This window comes from Rhea americana, unplaced genomic scaffold (assembly GCF_003343005.1).
Source record: "Rhea americana isolate MKP2758 unplaced genomic scaffold, rheAme1 scaffold_59, whole genome shotgun sequence".
Taxonomy (NCBI): Eukaryota; Metazoa; Chordata; class Aves; order Rheiformes; family Rheidae; genus Rhea; species Rhea americana.
In genome coordinates, this window is record NW_028186745.1 from 828,432 (window position 1) to 842,272 (window position 13,841).

The 13,841-nt window shown below is 36.6% G+C and overlaps 1 protein-coding gene across 1 annotated transcript in view; it reads right to left on the reverse strand.

Annotated features, from left to right (window-relative positions):
- Nucleotides 1–13,841, reverse strand: part of SYTL5 (synaptotagmin like 5) — a 60,888-nt gene that overhangs the window by 22,157 nt on the left and 24,890 nt on the right. The window contains exons 3-8 of the mRNA XM_085319427.1: nucleotides 12,572–12,687; nucleotides 11,007–11,139; nucleotides 8,639–8,764; nucleotides 4,109–4,265; nucleotides 2,384–2,513; nucleotides 945–1,051 (exon numbers count right to left, since the gene is read on the reverse strand). Coding sequence (XP_085175553.1) covers nucleotides 945–1,051; nucleotides 2,384–2,513; nucleotides 4,109–4,265; nucleotides 8,639–8,764; nucleotides 11,007–11,139; nucleotides 12,572–12,687 — 769 coding nt within the window. The remainder of the gene's footprint in view (nucleotides 1–944; nucleotides 1,052–2,383; nucleotides 2,514–4,108; nucleotides 4,266–8,638; nucleotides 8,765–11,006; nucleotides 11,140–12,571; nucleotides 12,688–13,841) is intronic.

Below are 13,841 nucleotides of genomic sequence, written 5' to 3' on the forward strand. Positions count from 1 at the left end.
CAAAGCAACACTGCAGAAAAATCCTCTGAGTGCTTACAGCCCAAGAAATGGAAGGCATCTCCAAGCACATTATTTTCCACCAACTCGTAAGTATCAAAAGCTATAATAAGGGGAGACATCTCCCATGGACAATGTTCTTCTGACAAGAGCAGATGGTAGAGAGTTCTATGCCACTGGACAAAACGCTACCATCACAAAGGGTTATAGTTTTTTTTGTTTGTTTKTTTTTAGCTATACACTTGTATTTGGAAACTTCAAAATAAACTATAATTAGATTAATAAAAATTCAAAGAACTCCTTTTTTCCTTCATGCACCCTTAGCAAGCTGGGCTTTTYTTTATAGCTTGTACATCTTGGATATGTACTAAGAGGAGAGGGAAGTTGTGAAACACTTTAGGAAAAGCAATCCACACAGAACAGTAGGAAGGAGGTGTGGAGATGTAAAACAGTGAATAGGAAGAAGAGGCGGTAACAGTGGTGAAAAAGAAAGCTGGGGCTTCATCTGCTAAAAAATACACGGAGAAAAACAGAAAAGACTAAGCCTTTGAAGTACAGTATTTTTCAGCATTAAAATTAAAATCTAACAAAGTATGAATTAACAGAACTTTGGAGCACATATAACATAGTACCCGAGCATTATTTTCAAGCCTGATTTGACTCACTTGTAAACTAAAAAAAATAAATCAGTAACAAACTAACTGTGACTATTCATTGGAATCATTCCACATCCACCATACTTGGAATATGAAGCTGTTTAAAAGCTGATATAAATATAATATATATTATTTGCAGGATATTTAATATATATAGATATGTATATTTATATATTCACTTTTCAATTATATTTTATATTACATACATATACACACACACACAGAGCTGATTTTGTATGCCTGAACAAACAGAATTTCCTCTAGATGAACATTTCTATATTTCTAACTCACCAAGTTCTGATCTAAGGCACTAGGTACTGATTTGCTTCTTATACTCAGAGTATCCTCATTTCCTTCAGAGAAAGATTCACTCAAATCTATCTCTGATCGGCTGCGATCTGGGAAATAAAAACAATGAAAACGTTCATTATAATTTGTACAAAAAACACTCCCTGTTCCATTTCGCCACACTTATCAAAAAGCATTGCCTCAAACATAGTATTTTTTTTTTTAAATGAAACAGTACTTCTGCAATATTTTCTGTAACACACTCTGTAACTACTGAACATTAAGATGAAAAACAGGAAAGCACGTTTTATGATCAGCCTTCTGGCCAGATCCCCTTTTCCCCTGCACTATTTATCTGTTGTAATTCTGTTCCCTGTGGATCATACTGTTGATCAAGGTTTTGACTTTCTCTGGCAGGCCTATCAGCATAGGATACTGCAAAATCTACAGCTCAAGCATTCACAGCAATTATTAAATCTTTCCATTATCACTAATGTCTGTTTCAGAATTAAGCAACTACAGGAGGAAGTATTTTTGCTGTTACTGGTGTTTCCTGTGCAAACAGAGGAGGAAACCCAAAGCTCTGCTCAAAGCTGCGAAGAGCAATATTCCCATTGACATTGTGATGCTTTCGAGTGGAAAAACCTAAGGTGAAAAAAGTGTCTCCATTGATTAGCTCTGTGGAACATGCCACCAGCCTTCTGCTTCCAGCTAAATTCAACTGAAAGACAGTGTGCCCTGTTGTGCTTCAGAGACTAACCTGCAAAGCTGAACCCACTTGGTTAGGCATGTAAGAAGCAAGTTGAATGACTGGGAAAAGCAGAAGGCTGGAGGCTCCTGCCTCCTATTTCAGATAGGAAGAGGAGGAGGATCTTCACTCAGTGCTGTAAAATGGCTCTGAGAGCACCCTCCTGTGCAAGCCTTTACTTTACAGCTTCTAATGAAAGGATGTAAATCACAGCCCAACCTACTGGTTTTGTGCAAATGGCATAAAGACTGCAAGTTGTTCTCTGACAGCTCACTGCTTCCCATGGTTATCTGCTTGTGGTCAAAGTGGGCATGAAATGTAACCAGAGTAGCACGGTGGTGTTTATATAGATGTAAATAGGTAGAATTTTATAAAGTGGATCACACAGGAATGATTTTACAATATGCTATTATGCTCATAACAATTCCAAGAGCATGTTATTTACATAATACTAACATTGCACCAAGATTACTGGTGTTAAGATTACCATTTTTTTTTTCAAATATGAAACTTATTAAGTGATACAGATCTGTTTAACAAGAAGGAAGGATTTTCAGAATTAATACGAAAAGATACATTAAATTTATATCTGCTCTTTCCAGGTGCATTAAAAACAGGAAGTGCAGAGTCACAAGAGTAGGCACAATCCTCTGATGTGGAGCTGGCAGAAAGAAGTTAAAGACTTGATACTTGCCTGATGATAAAGATACCCTAGAAACTGCAATCGAAGGTGTTCCAGATGATTTCCTACAGTGCTTCTTTACTAAATCTTCAGGTACACTTTCACTTGCAGGAAAAATCATGCCATTTTCTAAGCCAGTGACCTGCCCAGTAAGAAAAATGCACATCCCATAAATATAAAAAGCAAGCTTATTCACAATCTGTCTACAAAACCACCATTTCCATTAATTCCCAGAACTTCAGAGCCCCTTTAGTACCCACTCTACTATTAAATATATTTATATTACAATCTAATCAGCTTTGCATAGCTCACATACAAGATTTGCACAATGATGTGACTCGTGCATACATTCTGAGCTTGTAACTGAAGAATCAGAGTAGTACATGAAGAATGACAGGAGGGAAGCAAAATGCTCAAATTTATTCAATACTTACTTAGCTTGCTAATAAAAAAAAATCTTTTGTTTTTATACCAGCATAATGATTTCAGTCAGGATTGAACCAGAAAGACTTGAATTAATTAAATTATGCCAATATAACTCCTCAAAAAAGAAAATATGTTTGATATCACTGCATATATTCACCTTCCTGTAAAGGAACTGCTGACAACATATCTGCATCTAAACTAAATGGACTGGTCTTTTTTTAAACAATTATAATATAATTCACCAAGTCACCTTATGTGCCAACAAGAATACAGAATTTAAATAAAACAAGTATTAATTTATTTACAGTTCCTGAAACTGTACATATGTACATATATACTAACTCATTTCTTCTTAGGAAAGAATATATTAGACTAAGTAGTTGAAAATAGGAAAAAATGGACATGCCCCTTCATCAAGACTCTGAGCTTGTTAAATGTTCATCTACTTCTTTCTAAACATTAATGGTAAAAGATAATCCCTCTTAATATAAAATTTCCTCATACACTTAGATCATAACAACTTAGGATAACTCCTTAGGATACTCTTGATGTTTTAAGAAGGGTGACCAAAATAAATTCAGGATGGGCGTCCCACACAGCACACAGCCAGGAGCGAGTGCCCAACAAACAAGCTGACTGTCTAGGAGTAAACAGAGGAGCTGCTTCTGGCTGAGATGAGCTGAGTCCTTCTGCTGGCTATGAAGGCAATCAAGGGCTGCTACCTCACATGAGGCCACCTACATCTCAACAGTCCTAACAGCTGGTGAGAGGAATCCCATCTATCACTCTGATACAGCATCTAGTCCACATTTTGTGTTATGCCGTAATTTACGCAGAGTCTAGTGTCCAAATCCAGAAAGAGCTAAAATCAGTAGGACTTGATTTGCTGCAAATGCTGAGCTTGCAAAGCTCCCATTTGAATTCAGGGAGAGCATGCTGTATCCCACAGATGCTGGAAAGTCATGTCCTTAGTTAGTAGTGCTTTTCTAGCCCTGGAAGTGTCAGAAAGGCTTACTCCTACTCCTTGTGCTTCCCACTTCAGAATCTGTGACTAATAATGTAATACTGGACATTAAAAGGAATTTTTAGACATAACGAATACGTTTGCCAAACCAAAAACCACATCACAGACAGAACATGACAAATTCTCATTGGTCCCCAAAGAATTAAGGAAAAAATAAAATCTCTGGCAGGCTTGTCCTTTCTGGGCTACAGATTGATCCACTGAGCAGATACTGGCCAAGCCATCTCATTTTGTCTTGGCTGTGGCAGTGCAGAGAGATCTGCTCTCCACAGAATCACTGTATTTACCCTGGTGTAATCTGTGGTCATGCTGCGTGTGCTCAGTGCTGGAGACCTCGATAGAGATATTGTGGAAACGTTGCCTCCATTCACAGGACCGACGATCCCTTTCTGATGGCCTGGGGTGGCATCTGCATCACTGTTGTCCAGTGAAAGAGTGCTCCCTCTGGGGTGGGGATGAGAGTATTAAAGAATTATTCCTGCAATGATAACATTTTACATTGCCCTGTATGAACTATGTTTGATTCACTGCAAGAAAATGGTCACCCGGTAAGAAAAGCTTAGGGAAGAGCAAATTACAATTATTTTGTACATATTTTTGTTTTCAGAACTGTGAATTGCCTAAGCATGCCAATGCCTAAGCATCTCTCATCCATGTTTCATTCCAAGTTGCAGAAAGTTGCAATCCTCCATGTTCGTTTCATACTGCATTCACATCCCAACACTAGAATCGTCAACTCCGTATGTGATATTTCTCACCAAACTGGTCCTCAGTTTAAAGGAAAACTACCATGACACAAGAGCTCTGGCCACTTATGCAGAGGATGTTCATGCCAGCACTTCCTCCAAAAATTCTAAAATCCTCGGCTGTCCGCTCTCTATCTTCTCAGGAAAAGCAATCTTCACATTCACTGTCCTACTTATGTCGTGATGATTTTTGAGCTAAACTGGCCTTCCACCATAGCTTCCACCATAGCTTTCAAATCTAGAAAAACTGTGCAAATACTTCTGCCACTTTCCCTGTTCATCAGTAAAAATGACAAAAAATAATCTGTGATCAGCATAGCACAACCTGATTGCTGTCTAATACCACAACAGGCAGAAATTTTTCCATATAACACTTCCGATTTGAAAACACTAATTAGTCCAAGTGAACACTGAATATTAGAAAGCGTAAGTTGCTGCACTTTTCTGATCCCTTGAAACAATGAAAATTATTTTTAAAGTATACTTTAACACATCTCCACTTAAAGTTTTATGTCCATTAGAAATTTGATTTGCAATAAAAAAGGTGAAATCCAACTACAATGTATTTTAAAACAAAATGCAGCCTCTTGACTAATCTACTCTTCTGTCTTTCTCCACAATTACCAGTTCACAAATATTTCCATTTTTCTTCTCAATTAAGAAAAATCTCAAAAATTCTTGCAGGACTGTAACAATTACTGGTAAACAGGAATTGATGCCAGAACTGCTGTCTCTTCCACAAGGAAGACACAATGTCACAGGACAGTAATATTGAAAATGTGCTGGAAAAATTGCTTTTGGAACTAAGCTTGCTTAATGAATATTTCAGGTCTGTAGGCATCTTCATTGTGCTAGACAACATTTGCATTTCACCTTCACTCAGTTTAGCCAGATTGTGTTCTGAGTAACTGCAGTAAAATCTTTTCTACCACAATGGAAATTTCTGTAAGAACTACTATTAAACTGAGAAAAAAATATTCTTGAATACAACAGCTCTTGTCTCTACCAAATTAATCAGTGAGCAAAGACTCTGAATCCACATTAGTGGAGTTACCAAAAATGAAGAATTATAAGAAAGTCCCAAACACCTCCAATGGTTACAAATGTTGTGTGACTATTTTTGTCTATTAGTGAGCATCCAGTACCTTTTTAACAGTATCTATCCGACTTATTTTAACAATAGTAGATACTGCATAACAAACACTCTTATGCATGTGCACTTCACATATATGCATTGCTACTTTTTAATCTGATGAACTAGTGACCAACAAAGCCTGAAAAAAAAACGTGTTTCGGTTGACTTTTAGTCCTATCAGGCCACCGGCTATCATCTGTATTTTACCAAAGCTATTAGACCTAGAGGCACACACTTTAAATTTCCAAACCTTTACTGTATGGCAAGTAGACAAAACGTTGAAAATTGTGTTTTACTGCATTCCAAAAAACTTCTGATAGATCATTTTGATTTTTTGTTATGAAAAGTGCTGTTACAGTTGTTTTCCTCACTGTGTAAACTGATATTAATCAATGAAATAAGGGTTTAGAAGTAGTAAGGAGCTAGGAAAAAAAAAAGATTTGAAAACGTGTTGCATAGGATCCTGCAGGAGTCTCAAGGTGGACCAAATGCTTGCACATCAAACCCTCTGCAGAGACCACTTAAGTCCTTTGCCCTTACTTCAATCAGCTATCAGAGAAAGGCTCAACTCATTTTATACACTTATTAGATAGACAGTAAAAGAAAAATACTGTCATAAGGTGACTAAGTCAGGCATTCTCATGTGGTAGACAGGACCTCTGTGCAATGGTGTAGTATGCTTCTGTGGATGAATTTGAAATCACAATCCTATTTCCCCCAGAAGTATCCTGATGTAACCTCCCAGTTCATTCAGCTGCAAAACAAACAAACACTTTTGCTGAAATAGAAATAAACTACTTGAAGAGATGAACCTGGCCCATGGCCTGGGCCTCACTGTTCTCAGCTTAGTACAGCTTCATTTAAACCAAAATATTTAGAAAGAATGAAAATTTTCTCTTAGACTCCCTGTTGGCAGGTGATCTTAAAAAAAAGCAAAGGTAACTGCAAAAATCAGAAATATTTAGGAATATCTAGGACAGCTGCAGTGTCACAAGATGTTGTTAAATTCTTTCAATTTGAAATTCAAAACAATTATGGAGTGTGATGTGGGAAGCTTTGTTGTTACTTTTAATAATTACTACTCAGTTCTTTAAATTCACAATAGATTAATTAAAGCAAGCATCCTTGAATATCTAATTAAGTATTTAACCACACACGCACAAGAAAGGAATTTTAATCTCTCTACTGAAAAAATGAGCTGTTCCTCAATCCTTCCACAGACTAATCTAAAGAAAGTGCCATGTCTTCTGTAGATAGCGAAGTAATTTGCCCCGCTACTAAAAGCATCTCCTGGCAACACTGCTCTGTTACTATGTACTTTGACACAGGCCGCTGATTTGGTCAGGTCAGGCTGAGATGATTGTTAGAGACAGAAATTGCCATAATGACTCAACACCCTTAATTTAATAAATCTCACATACTGGCTCTGGGAAAAGCTAGAAACTGATGTTTTATGTGAAAGTCCAGCAAGGCAACCAGATATAAAGGTTATTTTTAAAGGTTACAGAGAACTTCCTATCCATTCTAAGCTTGTAGACAGTGCTCTTCAGGTGGTAAATAATACTACTACACTAAGAAAGACTTTTTCACCTGACTTACGGTGAATTGCATGATAATTTTCTTGCAGTCTTTGGCGTATTAAATCTGCTGCACAGATTGCTGAAAAGCATGCCTTTGTCCTTATATCGTTTTATTAGAAAAAGTTGCTTAACATTGCATAATACAGTGTTAAGGAGCACAAATACTGGATTCCCAAGTTTCTGTCTCTTGGAGCTTTCACTTGTCTATATTCAATTAAAAACAAAACATATCAAAACAGATCCAGAGAAACAGCAAAAATACCATTCCTGGTCTCGTAAAAATCACATGTGAATCTGGTCAGATACTGAAGGTCTAATTACCTAAAGGAAGCTTAGTGAACTGCATACAGATTAAAGATGATGACTAGCTTTGAAGCTGATCTGGCTATTAAGTTCTGCAGTAGCCAGCTCAGAACGAATAAATGCAAATGGTCAACTTTCAGGAAAACCGCCACCATCATCTTTAGACATACTGCAAAACAACCAGTGATTGCTGCCTACAGTTCAAAAACACAAAGGTAAACAAATTCCTGCTTAAATAAGAAGACTTAAATATGGGCAACTTAAACTTCATGATGTTCCCTTTACCTGACACCCTTTGAAATGAACTTGCTAGGATGTATTGAAGTGTCCTAGTGTGCTTGTATACCTATTTAGAGTTTCTCAAGAATATTGCTCTTTAAAACYAGAAATTTCTACTGGATGTTACAGGAAAATGGTATTATTTTTCAATATGTATTGTAAGATTTCTAGGTGTGTGCACTTGAACAAAGAAATCAGGTCTACATCCAGTATAGTTTATCTAACTAAATAAGAAAAAGCTAAGCTATTTTTGGCCGCATTTTGGAAGTGAGTCATGAAAGGAATGTTGCATGTGTCATTTTATAATGGAGTCAACAACGGCAATGACCAAGATCTCTCAAGCCCAGAAGAACAATCAATGAAATTCTATCAGAAATAATAGGGACAATAACCATGGAAAGAGCAGGACAATAGAGACTTTAAAAAAGGAAATTAAAATTTTAACCAATTAACTTATCATTACCAAAGATAAACCTTGGAACAAAGGCCCTCAGTTCCGCAACATGAACACAGCTGGATGAATTAAAAATCAGACAATGAAAACCACAGCAGTAACAGCAATCACCACCCAAACACAAGGAGAGAAAAGGGGCCTGGACAGAGATCTTCTACTTTCTTTTTCTTTTTCTTTTTCTTTTTCTTTTTTTTTTTTTTTTATTTCTGCTTCTCAGATTGTAATAATGCTGAGCATTCAAAGACAATGCATCTCAGGGGATTTGCACACACCCTTAGGTCAATCCTAGTATGAGCTATCATCAAATTTCTTCTGCTCACCTCTCAGAACAAGGCGTTGACCTGCCACTGCACAGACTTTGTGTCTCAGCTTCTGAGAATGTGTTCCTTCCATCTTCATCTTTTGTATTTGCAATTTCTCCTTTGGCAACTGCTCTAATTGCCTTCCTGATGAAAATAGGAATAAAAGAAAATGTTTTAAAAGCTGTAAGTTTTTTTTTCCAGGAATTACTGTGATGTACAGGTTCTATTCATTTCAGCTTTCCAAACTAATGACAGCTCTGGATATAACAGCGAGCAGAGTGCCAAACTTGGATACCAAACCTGCAGAAAGCAGCAGCATCATATTTACTACAAAACTGCTTTTTAAGACACAGAACATCAAAACATTCTTCCTACTCAACATGACCTCTTTCTGCTTTGAATCAGGAGTGCTTTTTGTGGAAATCCTTATTTTTACAGCATATTCATAGTGAAAGCTAACCTTTAAAACAAAATTTTGTTTGAGCACGTTTGAGTATTTTCTCCTAGCAAACTATACTGTGTGTATGTTCTCTTTAAAATCTCCATGTAGTTTCTACAATTACATGCAACAAGGCCGTGAACACGCTATTTTCAAAAAACATAACACCACTCTCTGCCCTGCAGGATGTGATCTAAAAAGACAAAAAAGAAAGAAAGTTTTGAGAAGCAGTAGCATTTTTCATTAACTCACAAACAATAGAATATTAAGGTGTCTCTTAACACTGCACATCAATGGGAGCTGGCCCCCAAATAGTTTTACTTATACACATTGACTTATGTGGCACATGAATGTGGAACCTGAGGGAGGAAAAAGAAGCAAGGAAGGAAGAGGAGGAATAATGAACTACTATTAACACAGGTCACAGAGAATACCTAGGAAAAGCAAGCCTACTAACTGCAGCATTAGATTTGCTTTTACAGGGAATGCAATCACCAGAAAACGTTTCAGACCTCAAGATGAAAAAGGCTGGAAACCACTAAAAATAGATAATAGATAATAACAGTAGATTTGTTTCTCATAGGCAAATATGACTAATAGTTCTTTACAAACGATTTGAAGAGTGGATTAGATCTGCAGGACCAGAAAGCAAATACACAGTAGAGTACTGTCAAGCTCACTGGACACACTTTGGCATTAAGTAAGCGCTTAGATTTCAAATGAGTACAGAAACAACTGCATGGCCTGCTAAAGTAACATCCAGTAAAAACAATGTGGGTTCAACATTCAAATATTTATGAAGATGTGGGCCCAAGAGTTGCTGAGACAACACAGTAACAATTTAGCTTACACCTGTGCCCCTTATTACATCTAGATCCAGGTCACTGTACAAAGTGTAGCTTTGACAATCCATGCTTCTGAATCAACATCATGGACAACAATGTTTGAGGCATCAACTCTCCTATGGAAGTAAACTTTAATGAATACTCACTATAGTTACCAATTAGCATGATTTAGAGTAAAATCTAAGTCCTACTATGATGGCAGATGCCTTAAACTAGTTCTTCCTTCACCTCAACTTGAGAACTCAGAAGCATTCAGATGTTCTTTTTTCCAATATTAGAAATGACAGAAAATCACTCAAGTTAACTTGAGCGACTGAAACCATAAATTCCATATTTGGCACTCCTCAAAAGTCTAGCTCTTTCCTTACTCAGAAGACAGCTAAAGCTACCTACCTACCTACATAACATTTAGGATTTATAATAAAAATTGCTCTGCTACCAACAGAAATTAAGTTTTCCAACTACCAGCCCATGTAACTCCACCAAGGATCTTAAAGTTCACCCAAGTTTTCTTCATTTTCATCCAATAGCTTCAAGTTATGCCATCACCTATGCAGCCATGTATTCAATGTATCTACCCATTGCTCCTCAAAGGAAGTGAGAGCTCCCGTAATGGCACAGCCTAACTGGGGTTATACATGTCACTGAGACTGACCAGCAACATAATCTGTTTATTCACAGTCATACAGAAAATAAAGGAGCACTGCTTTTATTCTTAGACTGCGTTTACAGAGCTGGAAACTAATGGACTACATGACTTGTTAAAACTGAATCAACCCGTACACATCCTCAAAATACTGTTTTTTGCATCTGCTTCTTCTGCAGATCAGCATTTAGGGACATTCTGTTACTTCAAAGTATAAATAGGAAGAATCCAAGAGTAAAACTACCTTTTTTCTAATACCTTTACAGCTGAAGAATAATTACTGCTGCATTTCCTAGGAGACAGTGGTCTAATTATAGTAAGCTTTTAAATTAGAACTGTTTCTAACCCTGGGTGGTTTTGGATTGATACAGAATGCGGGAGAAATTAAAGAAATAATCTATCTGACCATACACAGCTGCATTCTGATTTTTCAGTTTCCAAAAGAAGAGTCTTTACCCTATCTTTCTGGGTCCGCTGAAGATAGTTTTATGTCCATTTGTGGAGGAGGYTGATATTTCTGGATGTTTTTCTGTATTCTCCTGGGGCTGATCTTTAAATATTCTTCCTTCATCCTTACTGGAAACTGTATCTTCAATGGGGGGGGGGGGGAGGAACAAAACCAACGTTTACAGAAAAAAAAGCAGCACATGTTAAACATGACCTACATAAGTAGATTTTTCCATTTTACAATATTAAATAAAAACATATCATAAAACATCATACAGAAAGAGCTAAGGAAGTTCTTTGATTTTGCTTTTCAATAAAAGAAAATAAATTTTAAATAGTTTGAAATGTTTCTTGCTATTAGCTTTTCTGTTGAACCAGGCTTCCGAATTTGTCACTGACAAAGAACATACTTAACAACCAAGGAACTTGAAATGTAATTTTGCAGTGTATAGTATTTTCCATGTCAAATGAAAGAATGTTTTCTAAATCAAAATTGTTTGTTCAGCTAGAAGTAAAATATTAAAAAAAAACATTTTTTCCATAAAATATTTACTAAATGTAAACATAGAGCAGCAAAACACAAATTATCAAATTCTACGGGTTGCATAACATAAAAGACTGAAAACCAAAGATGCAGAGACATGACAGTTTGATACTTTCTGAGGCAGACTGATATTGGAAAGGTCAGTATTCTATGAAGCAGTGTATTTACACCAGTTTCCAATGGCAGTAAACCATTCTTTCCTCCTAAGAACTGCCAATTGCCTTTACTTTCCTACTGAAAGTGATAAATGCTACCTCTGAAAACAGACTATCTAAATAAAAGCTTCTGGGTGCACAGTAAAGTAGCTCAGTGGAGTGAGAAGCATCCGCATGCAGGAAAAAATCCTAATTCTTAGACCAGTTGTCTGTGGTTTCAGGCAGGATACCAACCATGTCAGACCTGCTCTGCCAGATCGGGCCAGCAGACTGTGTTTTTGTACTTAATGGTAAGGTACGCTCTTACTGTGTACCTAAGAGTGCAGGTGCAGTTTACTCAAGATGGCTGGGCAAAAGGAAAGTCAATTGACAGCAAGTAGTGTGGGTTGTAGCTCATGCTCCAGTAGACAGCACGAGTGTTAACTCATTTAACATTTAGTTTTCCTTATTCAAAGTTAAAAAAGAAAACTGAATTATACTTTTTACTCACTGCCAATATAATTAAATAAGAGAGGCAAAGATGAATGGCTAGTTTTACGTCTTTGTATCTTTCTGGAGGAAGTAAGAATCAACTTTTAGAGCCTCTGCTTCCATTTTGGAACTGAGTTTTAGTACTGTATATCTGTTTGGACAGCGAGATTTTAAGCAGCTCTCTACTTCTACAGAGATACTTCCTCACTCATCTATAGCTTACCTTTCCTGTATAATAGTAATTCATAAACAGTGCATACTAATATCCAAATATAAAAGACTGATTATACTTGCACATTCTACAGTGAAGAATGAAATACAGATTAAGTAAAACACTCTGGAAACAACATTTAAAAGTATTAAGCATAAACAGCGAACCTCTCTTTTGTGGTCCTTACCATTACCCGGGAATCTGCGTAGGATAGACTGTCTGACAACATCGGTTCCAAGGAGATTGGATTGTTTGAAGCGCTTTGCTCTCTCTTCAAAAAACCATTCACCTGTCACTATCCTCAGCTGTCTATATAGGGGAAAAAGAAAAAATTTAGAAAGACGAGTATGTTAAAAAACTTGGCCAACCAAAACTGCTGCTTAAACCCTTAGGACATCATCCATTCATCATGACGACGAGCTCTGGACTATATTTGCATGATTGCAAAACTCAAGATAGTATGACAAATGTAGTAAAAAAATCATCCKGCTTTCTGAATAAGAAAATAATTTTCAGCACGTAGAAATTTAGTTGAGAGAAAAGCGTTTCAACCATTCTGACTGGATTTCCACAGAAAGTACGTAGTATGTACTTTCTTCCTCTTCCTTTGCATAGTGAACTACTCAACTCCACAATTTTCAAACTGTTCAAAAAGTTAACAGATGCATGAACAAACACAAGGGATGGGGGGAAAATAAAAAGCAAAACCCATGCCAAACAAGTCAGCAGTTCATGGATTCAATCTGGTTATTTATATACATTTATATACATTTTGTTGCAAGCTCATATATACTTTTAATGTAAAACCCTTTAAGTTTCATTCCTCTCATGCTTCTTCTGAGGTAACTGGAAAGTTTTCAAATCCTCCTGCCTATAATGGCAATAAAAAAATCCTGAGTTGGCCCTGTTGTTTTCCATAGATACCTTTCTGATGCGAATTGTTAGCCTTTCAGTGAACTAGTTTCATTATGCTCAACCATCACCATTTCTATTGCCCCACTGTGTAGAGCTAATGGCGAAAAGCTATTACTTATGAATATTCAAACAAACAAACAAAAAAAATTGATTTATCTTCAGGTATGTTCCTGCCTACTTTACAATCAATGAGAAAACTTATTTGCAAACCTATACTAGAAAAAAAATCACCTAGTCTTTTGGGCATGAAAAAGGGGCATTCAGAGCACTAATTAGTATATTCTCTGCTAAATCACTTTGAGTCATGCCAGAATGGAGAGTGTGACTTGAGAAAAGAGAAAAAATTACAGTATAGGATCTTGCCATTGGTGAAAAGACCCTGACATCATCTCTTCTTTCTCACCTACTTATGAATCATGCATGCACATTTCAATTCTACTAAAACAGGCAAATATATATACATATATATCAAAACACTTGCCCACAAATGCAGTAATAAATCATTATTGCCTTATCCTGTTTCTGAAGATTCCTAGTGACAAAAAAAA